At 40.2% G+C, this 20,720-nt stretch overlaps 2 protein-coding genes across 2 annotated transcripts in view; both read right to left on the bottom strand.

Moving 5' to 3' along the window:
• Positions 1–10,402: 10,402 nt before the first annotated feature.
• zgc:66479 (uncharacterized protein LOC327541 homolog) lies at positions 10,403–17,530 on the bottom strand. The gene is made up of 5 exons (XM_024293839.2): positions 16,854–17,530; positions 14,177–14,664; positions 12,859–12,910; positions 11,444–12,557; positions 10,403–11,367 (listed from the first exon to the last, which is right to left on the bottom strand). Coding segments are annotated over exons 1-5 (1,935 nt in total). The 5' UTR covers positions 17,133–17,530; the 3' UTR covers positions 10,403–11,365.
• A 243-nt stretch (positions 17,531–17,773) lies between these two features.
• The window catches only part of LOC112159629 (immunoglobulin-like and fibronectin type III domain-containing protein 1), a gene marked incomplete in the record, with an annotated part of 13,180 nt that continues 10,233 nt past the window's right edge, over positions 17,774–20,720 (bottom strand). Inside the window, 5 exon segments of the mRNA XM_024293837.2 lie at positions 17,774–18,396; positions 18,477–18,803; positions 19,994–20,290; positions 20,367–20,559; positions 20,665–20,720. Coding sequence (XP_024149605.2) covers positions 18,392–18,396; positions 18,477–18,803; positions 19,994–20,290; positions 20,367–20,559; positions 20,665–20,720 — 878 coding nt within the window.

Here is a 20,720-nt window from a genome sequence, read left to right as displayed (position 1 = left end):
GAAAAAAAGATAAAAATCTGCTTCCTCCTGACCTCCTGTAGCTGTTTCCTTTTATAGTCAGGTTCAAAGCACCTTTAGAATCTTTGTTCCACCAAAGGAGAAAGGAGAAGTGTTCGAACAGAAGCAAACTCAACACTGCAAAAGGAGATGACAGTGATTGTAGATGGGAGTGAAGGTGGAAAGCAATAGGAGATAATCAAACTCTAACAAGGCTTTCTATGTAGATAAATTCAATCGAAAGGTTCATCTGGAGTACGATGTTTAAGTGAATGAAATGTCTAGATGAGGGATCTGTCCTGTAAGCAAAAAAGCACCATAAGAGCCAAAAAAACAAATGCTGGGGAGATAAATTTTACTCCAAAAATTCAGACTGACATCAGTAGTTAACCTGCCCAAAAGGGCTACCAACCAATCAAGATCCGGTGGAATCAGGATATGACTTATATTAATCCAAACATTGTTAGAACCAGAGGGAACAGACAGGCAGATTGATGCTTTTAAGGGTTTTGTTTCAGGCAAATGTAAAGAAATGTTTATTTTTATACCATATCATGTATTTAATTATAATAAAATACTCACCAAACCAACAGATATTGTTTTTCTTTGTAGAAACAAAAGTAAAAATTCTTACAACATGTGTAAATTATTATGTGATGGGATTTGATTCAAATAAGCAAAAAATTAAATCTGCCAGTGGGGCAAGAAATATGATCTAAAAAGATGGAAAAACTATTTATTAACACGTTTTCTTAATGTCGGCCAAATTGACAGGTATTGTTTTTTTTTTTTTTACTACAATAAAAGTCTAAATTCTAGTAGAATTTAAACATTATTGCAGTTATAATAATTTGATTCGGTTCAACATGATTCATCTTCATTTGATTTGATCTGATTTGAATTTATTTGATCTCAAAAACAACGTGAAAGGCTTCGTTTTGCATCAAAACATAAAACTGTTCTTTTATTTTGAAAAGAATCCATCATTGGCGTTATGATTCTACTGTGTTCCTTTTGTGAAAATCGAAAATCTTACTTTTCAGAATAAATGACTTGGTGACAGAAAACTCAAGGAATTAAGGGAATTCTGGAGCAAAGATGCAAAGAGAAGTAGTTCAGGAATAAAAATCAAACTCAGAAATCACTCCAAGTGTAAATATTGACTTTTGCCTGGCGATTTTCTAGGATCTGCTGCCCTTTCTTTGGTCCTCTGGGATCTGTGGAAAATCTGTTGTGATGGTCACAGAGTCAGGCTGACTGATGAAAGCCCGCCGGCCTTCATGATTATCACAGACAGATATAGTTCTCTCAGTAATGCGCTCACGTTACAGAGCTCAGTGTCAGATTCCAGAATGTGGGACAGCTGACCCCCCCGACCTAAAGCCGGCCCATACAGGAGGACAACTGTTTTCCAATCACAGGCATTCACAGATTCATCAGCTGCTCCTTTGAAATGTAGTTTTTCCTCTTTATTGTGAAAAAAATCACATCTTGGTTCAAATTAATAATACATATCTCCAAGTAGGAGTCCAAAGCTGAAACATAAAATAAGATTTTGAAGATTCTACGAGCGTACAGGTACAACGAGAAGGGTGTGTGTTGTGAAGGTGAAATGGAAAGAAAAGTCAATCCCTGTGAATCCACGGCTAAGACGGAGCAACGGAGCGCCTCGCTTTTGCCCAATAAGGTATGGAATGCTGAGACACCTCTGTCATGTGATGTGCAGCTTCAAGTGACTCGGAGTGAACGGGGGAAAGTGTCCTCTCACTGTCTGTACTCCCTTCATGTTTGTAAGAAGCTTCCCAGTTGTTCAAGTCAAATTCATCTCAGAAGACGTTTCACACCCGTGGTTGCAGAGCATCTTAGAATGTTGCATCAGAGCTGGCCTTTGAAGAGTGGTAGCTTCGGGGCAAGTGAGGGACAGACAGCAAACATGAGACAATGATCCTAATTCATCTGGATTGAATGAGAACAATAGAAAACTATTGCTAGATTTAATTCAATTCAATTAATTTGGATTTAAATTAGATAATAATTAAACATGTGTAAGACAAATTTACAACTAAATCAGCATAAGGCAAAGTGTTTATTCATAATTGGTAAATATTTACAACTAAGTTCAAGCGTTGCTAAAGGATATATGTATGTATTGGCTTGTTAAATTTTATTTAAGCAAGAGGCAAGAAAATCAAAACACTTTGGCTCCATCTAGTGGTTCATTTGAGGTAGTGCTAAATTAATTACCTCAGTGCCTGCAGTTTTTCTTTTCTTTTTGCATACCTCTGTAGTGTAGAGGGATCCTTCAACATCCGGTGAGCTCTCTCTGAGTTGGTACTTTGCAGACAGTTGTGTTGCCTCCTCCACTGGGTTCTCATTTTCATCTCTCCACCACCTCCCACCATCTGTACGTGCAAAGGGAACAGGATTTCATTACTGACTAGACTAGGGGTGGGCAAACTTTTCGACTTATGGGCCACAAAGGGTTCTAAAATGTGACGGATAGACTGGACCTGGAACAGATGCGTGGCATGTTTTGGTAATCAACCTCATAAGAGAAGGAAATTGCATCCAATCTGGACATACACCTGCTTTCATTTTGATTGAAAATAAATAAATATATTTTTAAATCAAGCACTTTTTAAACAGTGACTTTTGATTTATTTTGGTACCAAGTGTAACAATGGGTTGATAAACACATTTTATAGAAACACGATACACTAAACACTCCTCGGAAGGGGAAAAAAAAAAAATTATTCATCACTATAATACAGAAATAAGGAAAGAAAAAGGGACGACAATAGATAAAGATGCTCAAGCATCCAAGATATGTCTGCAGTATTCCCTCTTATTCGTGGGGGTTAGGGACTAGAGGCATCTCCGAATACGCCGACTCCACGAATACGAATACGCGGCCGATGGACGTCTGTTACCAATCCATATATATATATATATATATATATATATATATATATATATATATATATATATATATATATATATATAATTTTAGCTTTTATTTAACTAGATTAGCTATTAAAAACCTGTTCTTTACAATAACGACCTGGGAAAAACATAAAAAACATAATCAAAATAATCAAAAACACTATTGATCATGTTTTGTAAAACGTTTATTAAAGAACAGCATTAAGTTTATCCTCCGTAATTATCTTCTTCAGCATATCAGGATTTTTCTCCGCCGTTTCTGAGTCAGCAGATGCCATTTCTCCATGCGGGGGCATGAAGAGAGGAGGGTGAGGGGGCTTCGCTGCACTCCCCCTCCGCACTGCAAAGGGGCTCCGCTGTGCGGAGATATACACCTCAGCAGTGCAGCACCTCCTTCAGACGCAAAAATGACATACAAGCGCCTCGAGGTGTCTGACTTTTTGTGACAAACCAGAAGTCAAATGACTGAAAAAAATAAAATCTGCAAACACGTGAAAACAGTGGATAAAAAAATGCGAAAAAGCAAGAGAAAACTGTACTTTGTTTTTAGAAACAAAACAACAAAAACAAAGTAAACAAATAAATAAATACATTCATCCATTTTCTTGACTTGCTGTATCCCTTTTGGGGACACGGGGTTGTCAAAGATCGCCCCCGGCGAAAGGAGGGTACATCCTGGACAAGTTGGTAACCTGTCGCATGGCCTAAATATCTAAATAAGCAAAAATAAGTAAATAAAAGTGACACGGTACAAAAATCAATACCTTTTTTCATCCAATTAAGGTATTTCCTATTACAAAAGAAGGATTGGAGAACATTTATTCTAATGGTTTCATAGAAACTGAAGGTCTGCACTGCAAAAAAATTATTTATATATATATTTATATATATATATTAAGTGATAACACACTTGAATTTACCACGTAAAACATCTGAAGCATTGAAATACTTTTGTAAATTATTATTTTTTAAAGAAAAGTATTGGTATAAACGTATAATGATCAAATGAATTCAGTAATCAGTTACTTTGGTTTACTTTTATTTATGTGTAATTTAGATCTTAAGAACCATGTTTTTTTTGTGTTGTGGACCTAAACATTTAAACTAAGCGTCTCACCTCTGAAGGAGCTGTTGCAGTTCGGGGAAGCACAAGATTCAGACAAAGAGAGGTGGGAGGAGTTTGATGACTCAGAAAGATTGTCTACCTGGTGCTCAACGTTCCCTTCCTGCACACGTATACAACAGATCAAGCGACATCAGTGCATTGTTTCCTTCCACTGCCGGAGATCTAAATGTGATTCCCCGATAAATCTGTCCAGCTTACCTTGTCAATGATGTTCCACTTCAGGCTGACCTCAGCTGCTTTCACCGCGCCCGTATCTCCCTTGGCATCGCTAAAGCTTCTCCACGGACTGGATCTGTGGTCCAGAGTGCCTTCCTCCTCCTTCTCTCTGCTCTGATGAGACAGGCTGTAGGTGGTCTGAGCCTCTTTAATGTCCGTCAGGGTGACACCCTGCAGGATGTTCACACAGCTTTGTGTCTGTCACAGAGGCAAGATGGACACTTCAACCGCTCAGCTTGAATGAAGCGTTTGGGGTGTTTACCTGTGTGGACCGCCGAGTTTGTCGGGCCTGTCGAGACTTTGCTTTCCTCTGAGACTCTGCGTCCTCGTCTCTCACGGGAACTGAATGTGTTCTGGGAATTTAACAAAATCACAACAAGATTGTGTTAAAACTTAGAATTAGGGACACAAAAGTACACAATAGCACCTCCCCCAGCAGTATTACACTGCTGGGTTTTGTTATTTTAGTTTAGGGTTGGACCTTCTTGGTCTTGATTTACAGGCTTTATTTATTTTTTTCTCTTTAGATAGATTTGGTTAGCAGCCATTAGCAGGGAGCTGCAGACTCTGACGGTCACATGGCTCGGTCAGCAGTCTCCATGACTTATTTTATGGTTGGTCAAGATTCCAATCTCTTTTGGTTTGTTTGAACCAGCACACTAATTGTTTCATTTTGTTCTTTCTTTCAGGACACAGGGTTTCATTTACATAATAAACTGTTCCTTTCACTCTTACTGACGTCCAGTTTTGTCCAGTCTGCCTGTTGGGGACGTAACAGGAAGGAAGGTTACTCTTAAATCACAAATAAAGACCCACCCTGATCATCATTTGATCTACTTTAAAAGCATTCCCAGAGGTTTTTTGATCATGATTATGCCATTTTTAACTAAAATAAATAAAAAAAAAACCTGAATCATTTCAGGACATATTTTCTGCAGAATGGCTTGAGCTCATTAAGAATTCCCTCTGAGAGATCTCTGTTTACCTGCTTTGAGCCTCTCAAACCCTCAACCTAACATTACTGGTGTAACACCTAATGTAGCTGCTTTAAAAAAGTTATTTTATTTATTTATTTATTTATTTTTATTGATCCATGGTGCAATTATCTTTGTAAGATGGAGTAAATATCTTGTGTGTTCTCCTGTAATTCTGGAACATGGAAATGTCTCAGTTATGAGATGAATAAAGGATTATCTAATCTTGATTCACAACCATGATTGTGAGTTTAATTTTCTTATCCATCCATGAGAGAAAAAAAAATGCTAAAAGAACATGTGACAAATACAAACAGAGTGGGTCTTTCAGTAAAATTCATCGTACCAGATCACTGGGGTAGTTTTAATACATTTTTGCAAAAATAATTTTACATTTTAATTCAACCCCATGCTTTGATTAAAAAAAGTATCTACAATTGATGAAGAAAACCACTTGCATTTCAGAGATCTAAGCAAGTTGCCTCAGAAAAACTGCTGAGCAAGCAGCAGTGGGAGATGCTAGGCACTCAGCTGCTAGCTCCTCCTCTGCTACACTTTAACGCCTATTGATTTCTGGGCTGTGGAGTCACCCTCAAGCTGGAAAGAGAATCATCCGATCCGACAGCACACTTCTGTTGTCTGTGGAAGAGGCATCCGTGGGACTGCTGCAGTTCCCCACCGAAATTAGCCGCATTAAAAAAGAAAATGACTAAAGAAATGAAAGATGGCAGACTGTTAAAGAAGCGCTCAAGTACATCACAGTTTTTATTTAATTTCTCCTAAATAACAAAATATTGAATATTTCTTCCCCCTTAAGCCACACACTGAAACCCTGTTAAACTGAGAAACCTGCAGCCAGCAGCTCATTTACAAAAGTGAATCAAACTTTACAGCTCCTCTGCAGAGAGATTACAGCCACGAGGCCCCAGAGCACACTGCTCATGTACAAACTCAGACCTGGATTTAGCCGCACAAAGGAACTCCGACCCTCTGACACCTACCTGGGAACAAACGCTTGCATGATCCCCTTCTGGAAGGTCAGACGCTGGTGCACAGAGCCACTGCAGCAGTGATGAGAGGGAGAGGCTCAGACAAATGACTGGAGCAGAGCGGAGACGGGAGAGGGAGGGAGACGCTCTTCCTGGTTGTCCAGATGATGCATTTCCAATCGATTCAGGCTTTCTGTCCACAAAGGTCTGATGGGACCTCACTTCAACATGCATGGAGTTAGTGTCCGAGCCCGGATCCTCATGTGACTTATGCCAGAGAATGAGGCCATTTCTATGTCGGTGTGATTAAAGAAAATATTTAACAAACTACAGAAATGTATTTATTGATCCATACAGAAAATGGACAGAATTTAAATAATTTCTTACGTGTTTATATGACTCATAGCTTCGCGTTAAACTCAGTTTATCGACTTTATAGCAGCAAAGATGGGATAACAATAAAACAAACTAAAATGTATGATAACAACAGGCTTAATTATGACTTTATATTGTTTTAACTTGTATATTTTATATCAAATACCTTGTGTTCTCAGCATATTGATGATGTTGCTCTATAAATAAAGTGAATGATTGATATTAAAGTTTTGTTTTAAGGTAAAAATGTAATAATTGATTATTTTATCATTATTAAAAAATAATTTCATCGTTGTCATCTAAGTCATCAAGGCCTAAAAAAAACATGTACATTAAAGCAGAACTGTTAAAAATAATACATGGATATGAAGTGTATATTTATCTATAGTTTTCAGCCTTTGCTAAGGAAAGTAGATGTAGCTTTTTAACTAACTAAAAGGCAGAAAGGTAACCCCTTCATGCCTGACTTTATTTCCAATTATAAAAATAAAAAAAGTAAATTGTTTTTTTTTTCTGGGTGATTAATAAATCAGGACATTTAATTATTATTCTAATTTAATCTAATAATGGCTGTGAAACGCCTAATTATTTTCTTTTACATTTGTGACATTGTAGTGAGGTAAAATATCTAAACAGGAATTTGTTTTTATTATAACAGAATTTCAACCTTTACTTTTACACCAACAAGGCGTTTTTTTTCAATCTCATATAATTAAGAAGAAAAGAAAAAAAGCATCTGAGCCAGAGTGCTCTAGTTTAACAAATAAAAAAGTAAAAACACAGAGCAATCCAAAAAATTTTGACCACTAAGTTTGTCTTTATACCATAATATATGTCAACCCTCCATGTATCCAGTTATTATATGATAAGGAACACTTCGTATAGGGCTTTATCCCTTACATAATAAATAATACTTGTGCCGTTGTTTAGGTTAGTTGTGTTAAGAACTACAAAGTCGCACTTTGATGACATCACATCAGCAACGTCGTGTGCACCACGTTCAGGGACCCCCAGAGGAGCACTGAGAGCAACGTGAGACATCTTTGCAGCTGAGTTCAAATTAAATGTACATGCTAGTAAACATTTGGACTTTTGTTTTATGTTTGAGAACACAACAATAGTTACTGATTAAAAATTAGATTAACATGATAAGGAATAATGATTATTTGCCAATTTGCCTATAGTGTAATTCATTAATCATGATAAACCTGTTAATTTGACAAATGGAAAACCATATCTTTAGAGGGTTTTTTGTTCAAGTAATGCTAGATTTAATGGAATTAATAGTACGTTGTGATTTAGTAGGGGGTAAAGGTTACCTGTTGTGATTTTTAAAAGAATTTATAACATTAAGTTCAAAAGCTTGGGGGGGGGGGGGGAAAATAGTCAGAATGTATTCATTTGGGTCTAAAAACAGCTGCTAGGACGTTTTGTTTAATTAAAAAGGAATGTCAAGGACAGACGTGGGACAACTGTTTTCATGTTTTTTGTTTTTTTTTTTTACAGAAAAAAAAGCTGAATATGTTTTCCGTAAGAGCTTCCAATGGTTTTGTGATGATACCTGTATCTGTGTGTCTGATTTTTATCCAAACTGCACACAAATAAGCACATTTAGAGGCTTTTCCCATCCTACTGAAGGTGCACAGCCTCAAGAGCGTATCTCTTCTCTGAAGTCAAGGCAGTCTGAAGCAGAAGGAAACAACAAAGCAAAAGCACAGTATGAAGAGCCACACAGTATAATACTCCTGAGTCTGTTCCTAAGCCCTCCTAACGTCAGGGGCTTCATGTAAAAAGACCTATAAAAGTTATAGCCCTGGTGTGTAGATGTTTTTTACACACCTGTTTTCTAGAGCATGATGAGCTTATTCCAGTGTGGGTCCCCTAAGCAAGACCCTCGATGCTACTGTCTAACTATGCAGCCACAACGGGGGCCAAGTGTGGGTCCCTCGCCCGGATAAAAATACAGTGTTGTGTCAGGAAGGACATCCAGCCTAAAAATCTCTGCCAAACCAAATGTGCAGCTTAGTGAAAGATGATTCGCTCTGGCGACCCCTGACGGGATATGCGGAAAGGTAAACAACAAAAATTTGAGACATTTTGAAAAAAAAAAAACTAAAAACAAGTCATAACTCATAGATTCAGATATGAAAACACATTTGTGCACTGATGTGTTAATTTTTTCACTACTTGGACATGAGTCAATATGATAAAATGGGAATTCAGTCATTGGTTTCATCCATTATTTCAATGACCTATAGGTGATAAGAAATATTTGAATTTAAAGCTATGATATTACTCATTTGTCTCTATGATAACTGTGTTATACTCAGCCCATCTGGTGAGGGGAGGGGGCACTGAAACAACTATAAAGTCGATCGTCGATCTCCTTCCTATAGAGTGTCCTGGTGCCAGGTGTGTTGATAGACACCCTTGTGCTTGAACTTGGTTTTAAGTCCACGCTGCTAGGGTTCAGGTCAGGGAGGCCATTCCCACCAATCACCCAACTCCAGGTGCCACTGTAATTGCCCACGTGGGCATTGAAGTCCCTCAGGGGGACGATGGCATCCCTCTTTGGGGCACTTTCACGTACCCCACCGAGATACACCAAGATAGCCGGGTACTCTGAACTGTTGTTTGGCTCGTAAGCTGAAACCACAGTCAGAGACCTTTCCCCCATCCGAAGGTGAAGAGACATGATCCTCTCATCCACCAGTGTGAACTCCAACACTTAACAGCTGAGCTGGGGGCTCACGAGTAAACCTACCCCGGCCCACTGCCTCTCACCATGGGCAACTCCAGAATGGTAGAGTCCAACTCCTTTTGAGGGACTGAGTTTTAGAGCCCAGGCTGTGCGAGGAGGTGAGCCCAACTATATCTAGGCCATACCTCTCAACCTCTCGCAAAAACTCAGGCTCCTTCTGTCCGAGAGAGGTGACTTTCCATGTCCCAAAAGCTAAGTTCCCATGTCAGGGGTTTAGGCTGCCAAGGCACTCGCTTCGACTGCCACCTGAACCACACTGCGCCATCCCTCCTGAGCTCTGCTGGAGGTTCAGTAGAACAATTAGAGCTTGCAAAGCATTGGCCATAGAAAATAAACACAGATATTAATGCTTGTCAAAAAGTCGGAACCTATTTTCAACATTATGTATCCAATCAAATGAAGAGCAGCCTGCACAGTAACGGTTCAGATCATCCACACTATTCTGGGCCGTGGTGCAGTGGTAGGGCAGTCGACTCCTGATCAGAAGTGAGTGGGTTTGACTCCCGCCTTGCCCGCCCGTGTGTCGAAGTGTCCTTGGGCAAGACACTGAACCCCAAATTGCCTCTGGTAGGAGGTTGGCGCCAGTGTTCGGCAGCGGAGCCACCACCAGTGTGTGAATGTGTGTGTGAATGGGTGAATGGGTCTGTGACTGTGAAGCGCTTTGGGCTCTCGAAGGAGGGTAGAAAGCGCTATACAAGTATACGCCATTTACCATTCTACACATCAAAAACAAAGGATTGAGTGGGACTCGCAAATTGCCTGGAAGTTACTTTAAAAACAGCAAATGGGTGGGACAAAATTCACAATTATCAAACATTTTTTTAAACCTGAAAATAAAATAAAATTTGGCAGTCAAATCTGACTCTAGCACAGAAGGACATGAGGAATTGCTCCCCTCTACATCAAGCCTCCAGTGGTCATTTGAGGAACTGCAGCATTTAACATTTCCTGTTTTGGATCAAATTCTGTCACAGAAGTTGGAGGATCGAGGTGCGTTTATAACAAATACAACACAGAGAAATATAGAAAAGGTAGTGCACCGGAATTTATTGTAAAACCAGGAAACAAGATATGTTGACAGCAGAGTTTTTTTCCTTTTAAGCAATCATAAAAACATTAAAAATCAGAGAATCTCAATGTGAAGACTTCGTCTTCTTCTGTCAAACTCTGAAATCGGACCTGAGGCTGAAAACTTTTCGGTACGTTACAAATTTTTTTTTTTTTTTTTTTTTTACTAACCTGAAATTTAAAGTGATCCTGACAGTTTGGCACTCCAACATCTAAAAATGTTCTGACTCAGCATTTGCAAATTGATCAAATACTTTGTCCTCTTGATTTTATGTGTGAAAAAATATTGATTTAAGCTTCTCGTGATTTATTTATGTAGTAAAATTCTCACTTTTTGTGGGTAAAATATATCCCTGAGGTGCCTCGTTTTCCCGTTTAAAACATACAAATCACATAAAACTCTTATGAAAACTGTCATTTTACAGCATTTTAAGAAAGAAACCAAACAGTTCATTATTAAAGTGTCTCCAAAAAAATAACTGAAACGGGATTTTGTCAGAGTGGAAATGCAAAAAAAAGTACCCAAATCTTACTGAGTAGAACTTCATCTAAGCTACAAGAAATATAACGGCAAAAGAAAAAATAAGTCCAAATCTGCAGAAATTTCAGAAGAGTATTCAGGAACATATTAAATCCATGTGTAAACATGTTTAAAGAAGTCACTCTGCCTCCACTCCACAAACCTTTCACAGCTTCAGACCTTTTATTCATAGAAACTTGCAGAGAATTCCCTGGAGTTCTTAAAAAAAAAAAGGCTTTGTTTGATGCAGCTCGTTTTTTTCCCTTCAACAGTAAGTTTTCTTCTTCAGACTTCATGCCTCTGTTGTCTCATAGTTCTGGCAGCTTTTGGTCTGAGAAAGTCCCGTCCTTCATGGACATTTCCAGCATAAAAACAGTCCCTTTGTGTGCAGAGATGCTCTGAAAGATTACAAAAAAAGAAATTATACAAACATTTATGGTAGCCCTGTTATAAACAAAACATATTAATTCTTACATTTGTCTTCTGGTAAATCTTCATCTTCTTGTGTGGTCTTGTCCTCTTCCTCTGGCTCATCCTCACTTTCTTCATTCGACTGTTTTTCCTCAAACAAATGAAGTTCCTCCAATTCAAGTTCATGGTTTTCATGCTGGACTGTTTCGTCTTCGTCCGCCTCTGCTTCTTGGATCTCTGACTCTTCAGCTGTCAGAGTCTTCTCTTCAGCCTCATCCTCAATTGCTGCCTTTTCAGGTTCATTTTCCTCTTGTTTCATGGAAGTGGAGCCATCTGCTGATGAGCTTTCATCCTCCAGAACATCTGCTCCTTCTTCCTCTTCAGCTAAAGGAAGTTGCTCCTCTTCTTCTGTGCTTGCTTGCTGCTCAGCTGCTGGTGAAACTTCCTCCTCGGCTGCAATGGTTGCTTCCTCCCGCTCTTCTGCAGCTTCTTCTTCCTTTGCTGTTTCAGAAGTTTCTTCCTCATCAGCTTGAGCTGCAAGATTCACTTCCGAATTCTCCTGATTTGCTTCAGTAGCTTCCATTTCCTCTTCTTCTTCTTGAGTTGCTTCAGGAGCTTCTGTTTCCTCTTCCTCTTCAGCTGCTACAGAAACTTCAGTTTCCTCTTCCTCTTGAGCTACTTCAGGAGCTTCCGTTTCCTCTTCCTGTTGAACAACTGCAGGAGCTTCCGTTTCCTCTTCCTCTTGATCTGCTTCTACTGCTTCCGTTTCCTCTTCCTCTTTAGCTACATTGCCTTCTGTTTCCTCTTTTCCGGGATCTTTTTCTGCATCTTCCACTTCTTCCTCTGGTAATTTTTCGGCAGATATTACTTCCCTTTCCTCTTGAGCTCCTTCAACAGATTTCATTTCCTCTTTGTATTGAGCTGCTTGCTCAGATGATCCTGCTTCCTCTTGTTCTCCAACGACATCTTTCTTTTCCGACCCTTCCTCTTCAGCTTCTGTTGCATTCTCTTCCGGTTGCACTTCACTCTCCACTTCCTGTTCCTCTGCATCCCTCTCTGTCCTCTCAGTTGCAGTAACCGTTTCTCCATCTTTTCCAAATTCTAAAGAAACAACGTCTTGCTCTCCAGCATCCTCTTCCTCCTCAGTTGCAACAGAGGCTGGAGCGCCTTCCACAAGCTGAAAAAGAAAGATGTATGCAGATCACTGAAGTAAACCCATGACGAGGGAGGGTCATTGGGACAGCCAAGTGCAAAGCTGCACGAAAAAGAGTTTAAATCTGGAAGTTTAGCTCAGTGGCAGGTAATTATCTTCTTCAGCTCAATGACATAGAAATCTCATTACAATTCCCTACAGGCCCACAGAGTAAAAAAGGGTAAAAATAGTTCCTCACGTGTTTCAATTTGACTTAAATGAATAGATTTCTTTTTTATTTTGTTCATTTTTATCCGTTCATGAATGTTTGACCTCTTACACGTACCGTTTCCAAGAGCTCCTCCTCACTGAGCTGCTGTTCTTTCTCGGTCGGCTCCCTGAAACATAGGAGGTCCTTACAGTGAGTATCTTTGCCTAATCCTCTAAAGGTCTTTCTACTCTGATTTTTTTTAGAAGTTAAAGACCCATTCCGATGAACATTGTGTTCATGTAGCATTTTTCTGATAAATAAAGATAATTCATCTTACAATGTCATTTCTGTAATTGGATTTAAGTCAGGACATTGAAACAGATGGATGATGGGAAGTAGGAGGGGCTTACTCTGCACTAACAGTCCCGCTCACAACTCACAACTGGCGCTCTGATTTTTTTATTTTGACTAAAAATGTCATATTTTATTTAGCTTTCTATGCTTCTGTTTGGTGCAGTCCAATTCATGTGTTGTTCATGGAGTGGGAGAGAGGAACAACACATGAATGGCACTGCACCAAATCATGTGATTTTCGATTCCAGATGGATCGCCTGTGCTCCTGTTCTTGGCCGTGGACCTCACCTCTGGCTCATTGTGGTTGTGGACCCCCCCCCCACACACACACACACACACACACACCCACCCATCTCCCAGTTCTATCTGGATGAACACTATTCAAACATTTAGTTGTAGAGTTAGATAAGCTGATTCTTCTTTAATAGTCCTGGTGAATTGCCTGTCCGTCCTGAGAGAGGATCCCTCCTTCATGTGGACATCCCTGAGGTTTCTTCTTTTTTTCCTGGAATCTGTTTTTTTGGTAGTTTTTCTTCACAGAGAAGGAGGGTCAAAGGGCAGGAATAACCATTTTAGTTTGGTCTATTTAGTTTAGTTTAGCAATCAGCTATTGTTTATATTTTATGACCTTTTTTATGACCTTCTGCTTTTGCACAATTAGCGGTATGAAGCCCAATGAGATAATTGCTTTGTGATATTAGATGATATGAATAAAATTGAATTGAATTGTATAATCATAATTATAAGACCACTGAGAAACTTTTTTTAAATAAATCAAATAACGGTTGAAGTGGGTCTTTAATGAAATTTTGCTTTTCTGAAGATTTGAATTGTATGTTTACAAGTTTCATAGGGAGCTTTTTACAAGTAAAGCAAACCATGGTTAAGTTAGAGTGGAAATATAGTCACCAAAAAGGAAATGTTGAATCAGTTCAGGCGGTGTAAAAATATTCTGAACCAACTGAGGTCCCGGTTAAAAATCATCAGAGACTACGGCTCCCAACAGGCTTAGACTAAGTCAACGTGATTTATGGTTCAGAGGAGGTGAGATATTTTCTCAGCAGCTTCAAAAGCTGATTTTTTTTTTGTCTTTTCTAACCTGACTGTAGTGACCTCCAGCATGCTGGCGTCCAGCTGGGCCTGGTATGTGTCCAGTTGGCTTTTTAACCCGAGCACCTCTGTCGCCTGTGCATCCAGGGAGGAACTCAATATGTCAATCTGACCAGCTTTCTCTTCCAGCTTTGACTCTAATTCTCCTAGGCTGCCGGTCAGGACCTCCACCTTCCGAGAGAGTTCCCCGCTCACTGTGGCCAGACCCTCCACTTGAACTCTGACCCCCTCAAACTCCTCGCTCTTCCCGCTCAGCGTGCTCTGCAGCTGACTCATCTGCTCGAGGGACACGGTGGCTTGCTGCATCTCCATCAGACGGGCTTTCATTTCCGTGTGGAGGGACAGAACCTGAGCGGGCAAGTCCGACATCTTGAGCTGCTCAGCTGTGGCCATCGCCATGCCAACCTGCTTCTGAGCCGACGCGTAAGAATCCTCCAGGATCTTCAAGCGAGTCTCCACAGTGTCTGAACTTTGCAGCTGCAATAAAACAAAGAAAAGTTCTCAACCCTGAGAATACGAAAGCTCTCACGAGCTGAACTGGTGTGTGTTTGGTTAAATTGTAGATACTCAAAATAGAAAAACCACAATCTTCTTTATATCATTTGATTTGGCAACTCTTTGGCAACTAAACAGCACTTTTGGTTATATAGCTCTCTTGCATTAGTGTTCAACTTGGTTAATACAGTTGATATAGTCATCAGTCAAGTCTGTGTCTGTCTGGTTCTTCCCATAAGAGGGATTGGAAGAAATCTATCCAGCAGGACGTTCAGTACTGAAAGTTGCATCAAAAGTTCTTCCATTGAAATCTGTTGATTTTGAAAAATGGTGCCTAGTCTGGAAAGAATTACAGTAAAACTATAATAAGCATACAACAAGCATCTTGGTTTGATGTTTTAATTTATTTATAAAACGCCTTGAGAACACTTTTGTTGGAGAATAGAACATAGAGGGAAACACGAGCAGGTCCATTTAATAGATTAGAACCCTGTCTTGCCATTCATCCATCCGGCAAAAGAAGGGTAAACCCTGAACAAGTTATAAATTTACTTCCCGCCTAATTTTGGTTGAAAAAGACTAATTTAACTGGCGATTTCTCGTTTTTTTCTTCAATAACTTTAACCGTTGAAATCCTACTTTCCTCTTGAATATTGTCTGATTGGTGTCGCAGTCAGTTAACACATTTGCTATTATATGCAGAGACCCTGCAGGGGGCACCAAATTCATTTTTCGCCAAGGGCACCATGCAGCCCAGTGTCGGGCCTGACTGAGGGAAAACGCTGGAGTGCCTGGAGAAAATCCACCCATGCACTGGGAAAAAATTCAAACTCAACACATAAAGGTCTGGGATTTATTGATACTGATGATAGGTATAAGCGTGAGTTCACTAGCATTAGCTTCCAACCATTGACCGAGCTCTCCCCCCTCGCGTTCCAAACAGGAAGAAGCCAAAATCCCAAAGACTTCCATTGAGAAATAAACAGCTATTACTCAGTCATTCTATTTGTCAGAATAAATAAGATTGCTCTGGTACCTTTTTTAAATATGTTCTGGCTAACCTTCATTTATTATTTCATTATGTTTTTTTCTAGATGCGTCAATAAAATCAGTGATTTATGATTTTTTACTTCAGTTTTTTTTTCTTTTGTTAATGTGTTTATTTAAACTTTATAAATTGTATTGTTGGGTAGGGCTGGATATAAAGACCCTGTGCTTCTATGTGTTTGAGTGTGTGTGTTTGTGTTAGTTATGTGTATTTAATCTCTGTTTGTACTATTCCTACTCTGTCATTTGTGATTGTTTTTTCTTCAACAGGAGGACCCCCTTGAAAACGAGATGTTCAATCTCTAGGGGTCTATTCTCTCACTCTAGCTTAAATGTGTATATAAGTAAATAAAGTGTGAGGCTTTATGTCGAACGTTCAAAACAAGCCCACTTTTAAGGATTAGGGGCGTGGCCTTCCAACAAGCTCACTCTTGATTGGTGAGAGTGGTTGCCAGACAAACGATGACTCAGACTGATTTGCATAAATTGATAAACTGACATTGCCTGGCTCCAATGTGGCGGCGTCCATATCACAAAAAAAATGGACTTCCTTTCATTGGAGCTGGAAGGAAGTCACTTTCCTTTTCATTTCACTCTGTCCAGTTATCTTATACAGTCTGTGTTTCAAAGGTAGAGCTTGTTTTTAAAAGGAACGATTCTCATTCTAACCCTGAGTTCCATGTTTCCAACTGTTCTTGTGTTTAATATGATCCACGCTCTCACCTGTCTTTGGCCTGCGACTTCTGAGCTGGTGTTTGGTATCAAAAATCAGCGTCTAAATTTAGCTCTGGCAAATCTGACTTGTTTGTTATTGCCTCCAGCAGCGTCTTCTGCACACTTCGGCAGCAAACGATCTACAATCAAAGGCGGCTTTGATTGCAGATAGTACTCAGTTGGAGTTAGAAGTGGTGCTTCTGAAGGATATGGTCGGTCCTCCTAACAAACACCAACAGCTGAGTGGCACTTTGAAATCTGACAGAGGCCTGCAGCTCAAAGAGAGTTCATTTGAATGACAGGTCTGCTGGAAAATGAGACAGTTTGTTCCTTCTTGAAGTGGGTCATTAGAAAAAAAGACAGCTTGAAAGTTCAGCACCCTGAGAAATGAAGCCTTTTCCTGCCCTTACCTTGCTGTGAGACAGCCGCATTTCTTCGTGGGAGGACTGCAGCTTTGAGATCCTCATCTGGATGCCCGTGAGACTGTCTGATAAGTGGGTTAAAGTTTGGTGCTGCTGGAAGAAGAACCACACACCCATGAAAACAGCAATCACAGAGCCCAGGACCAGAACCAGCAGCAGGGTGTAGTTATGTCCTCCAGAGTGAACTTCTGTTTCCATAACATCGTTTTTGAAGAAGTTGTCCTCTGGTTTCGGGCTGTTCTTTCCTTTGCGGTGTTTGGCTGTCATCGTTGGTTTTCTTAAAGCCAGGACACGGTGTTCCAGGCAGGCAAAGAGGTAGAATCCAAAGAGCCAGGGGGGGTGAAGAATCCTGAGAGGGAACGCTGATCTACTCCAGACGGCTCAGTGGCGCTGCTGCAGTCACAGGAGCAGCACCCAGAACTCTGAGGAGGAGGAGGGAGGGGGCGTAGACCGGTGAAGGTGTGATTGTCCATTCAGGACAAGCGAAGGGGAGTGGCTGTACCCCCTCCCACACACTCATGTACAGACACACATCGCTGCTGCTATAGTTTACCACCGCGTTCTATTTATTGCCTGAGGTCACAGAGAAGGTTTTACATGACACTTTTACCACAGGCTCCACAGCCAGAGGCCTTGAGTAACACTCAGGCCCAATTCAGACTCTCAGTGCCCAGTACTATTTCTATGTCCTAAAACCTTCTTTTATTAGTGCTGTACTCTTCAAACTAAAAGCCAAAACAGAAACTATGATTTAAGTGAGATTTGAGTCTTTAATGTCACTGACGTACGCTCATTTTTACCCTAAAGTGTGGTGTTTGAGCCAAATTTAATTGAATAAAACTTTATTTCTCTCACAAAGGGAAACATTACCTTGTTACAGTAGCTCTATAAAAAAACGATTAAAAATCCTAAAATAACTGATGCATCCCAGATTTTTTCTATTTCATATCATATGATTCCTTCATTAAAATTCCACTCAGATTTGTTCAGTTCAGTCGAGGTTTATTGTTGATCCCACAACACGCAGCTCACATATTCATGTTACATTGACAGCAATTTAACATCATCATCTTTAATCACATCCCTGTCAAAAGGTTCCAAGAAGCAAAAAAAAACTCAAAGAAAACAATAAATAATACATTAAATAATTACAATTTAAAAATTATTCATTCTAAACTTTTAGGGTGTGAGTTGTAGCAGTTTTTATAATTGTTAATGTACTTTAAGAATGCATGAATATGTGCATATTGTAAAAATAAAAGTAATTTAAGAGAGAATATGAAGTATAGCACATTCATGCCATCAACAACTTAAGACAGTAAATTAAATAACTGTTTATATCAAATCCGATTATACTTTTGTGTTTCCTGTTAGGTAGAAAAAAATATATAGAAGAACTTCAAAATATTTATTAAAAAATACAACATTGATTAACAATGACCATTTTTTTTATCTTAGTGATGTACAGAAATGCAAGACTTCTACCTCAGTCTGGTATCACCTGATGACAGAACTCCTTGGTTTGTTCAGCCTAATCGAGAGACAAAAATGAAAAATTAGGATCAGACTTCATAATGTGACACTCAGTGTGCATGCCCCAGCCCCATTCACCTCTGACACTGAGCACTGTGGAGCATTCGGCTCGTCCCAAGCTGTTCTCCGCGATGACCGTGTACTCCCCTACGTCTTTGGGGCCCACGCTCAGGACGGCCAGGGAGCAAACTCCACAGGTGTTGGAGATGTAATAGTTGGTGTCGGTGTTTAGACTGACGTGGTTCCGGTACCAGGTGACATGAGGCGTGGGGGTTCCCTTCACTGCACAGCTCATGTAGCATTCATAGCCCCTGGTGGCGGTGTGAAGCTTCAAAGGCACAATGAAGGTTGGAGCACATCGCAGATCGCAGTCCTTACTTGCTGATTCGCTCATTACTAATTTTTCTAGAACAGACGGCAAAATATTTTATTAGTTGTAACAGAAAATGCAGAACTGTCACTTAGAAGTTGTCTCATACTACGTTCACATTGGGCTTGGAGACGTATGTTCAAACAACCACTTTCAGTGAAAAGTCAATGAAAACATACATATTTCAGGCTTCTTCATTCAAAACTCTTCAGTTGTCAAGCCATGCGTAAAAAAAAAATGTAGCGATTGCGGGTATGCCAAAGTTAAACCAGTTGAACTTTGACCAATCAGGGACTCAACTTAGGTAGTGACGAATCAGAACAATCTTATTCCCAAGTTGTTACATATTGACGTTTGGGTAAGGAGCCTTCCGTCTCACTTTATGACGTTTAGGTTGTCCCCAAGTCGTTGTTTGTTGACGTGCTGGCTGTTTGTAAAATCAAGGGTCCACAACCCTCGGGACGGGGTACTGGTCCTTGGGACGCATCCAGTACTGGTACCCTAACTTTAACCCGGTGTTGGTTTGCATCCGGTACTGCGTCCGGTTTCGGCCTAGGGTTTGGATACCGGTGCGCTACGCATTGCGATACTGGACCAGTTTTGGTTTGCAGCCCTGAGGTTGGGGACCCATAATTTAATGGGAAAAGCCAGTATGTTGAAAAACAACAACTTTGGCACACCCAAAACGTCAAAAAGTGACACGGAGGGGTCTTTAAACAAACATCAATATGTGTCGATTTGGGAGTGAAAATGTACTGGACGAAGGGGTGACGTCCTTTTCAAACCATGGAGTGCCAACCAGTTAAATATGAATCATGACAGAAAAATTAATAGTCATGGTTTGTGCCCAGCCAGAATCATATCACACCAAGTATTTCATATATCACGGGGGTGACAGAATCCAGGCCTCAAGGACCGGTGTCCATCATATTTTTCATCCAATGAAGCTCCTTATTGGCTAAACACACTTGATCCAGGCAGGGTTTCTGGAAAACCACCAGGAGGCTGAACCTTTGAGTATATTGGAATAGAGCTGTGCCTAAAAAAGCCTGGAGCAAAATTCGTGACATTTCGCACCAAGCCTCTACCAACTGTGAGTACATGTGGTAGTATCAGTTACCGATAGCAACAACACCATATGCTGAACGTGTGTACAAAAACCCACATTCAGCACATTCTTAAACACATGCCCGGTGTGTACGTAGCATCAGACTCAGGTACGCACCTTTCTTTTTCTCCGTCCCCCAAGTTGGTGACTCTGAGGGTTCCGAGACGCCCATATCATTTTTGGCATACACGCGAAAATGATATTCTCTTCCATGTATGATGTTGCAAACTGTGAACCTGTTGTTAAAGAGCCTATCAGCCACTGTGGTCCAAGTACGCTTGGAAGAGTCCAGTTTGGACACAGTGTAGTGGAGGCGGTCATCACGCTTCTCATCTGGAGAAGGTTCCCACATCACCGTTACTGTGCCTGGAACGTTTTCTTCCAATTCAACGGGTCCAGGAGGCTTTGGATCATCTGAAAATCATAGTCTACAGATTTGTATCCATAGGAAGTTCAATCATTTCTGTTGCAAAACAAAACAAATATACACCTGTTACTCTGATTTCAGTGCTGGATGTCTCCTGACCAACGAGGTTTTTGAGAAGTATGGAGTAAATGCCGGAGTCGGAGCGCTCAGAGCTGGGGATCAGCAGCTGAGACGAAAAGTCAGAGTTACTGACTGTTACACGCTTGCTCACTAGCACATTGTCCTTCAGCCACACAATCTCTGGCCGCGGCGAGGCCTGTAAGTGAAGACACAATTCAGAAAAATTATGCAACTCAAATGCAGCTTAAAATATCCTACGTATGCAACCATTTCTAATGTTGTGCTGTGATGTAAATGTTACCTCAAAGTTTACAGTAATCCGGACTGAGTTTCCAGCCCTCACCACCATGAAATTCT

Source organism: Oryzias melastigma, linkage group LG7 (assembly GCF_002922805.2).
Source record: "Oryzias melastigma strain HK-1 linkage group LG7, ASM292280v2, whole genome shotgun sequence".
In the NCBI taxonomy this organism is placed as follows: Eukaryota; Metazoa; Chordata; class Actinopteri; order Beloniformes; family Adrianichthyidae; genus Oryzias; species Oryzias melastigma.
This window is presented reverse-complemented; position numbering and strand designations above follow the sequence as displayed.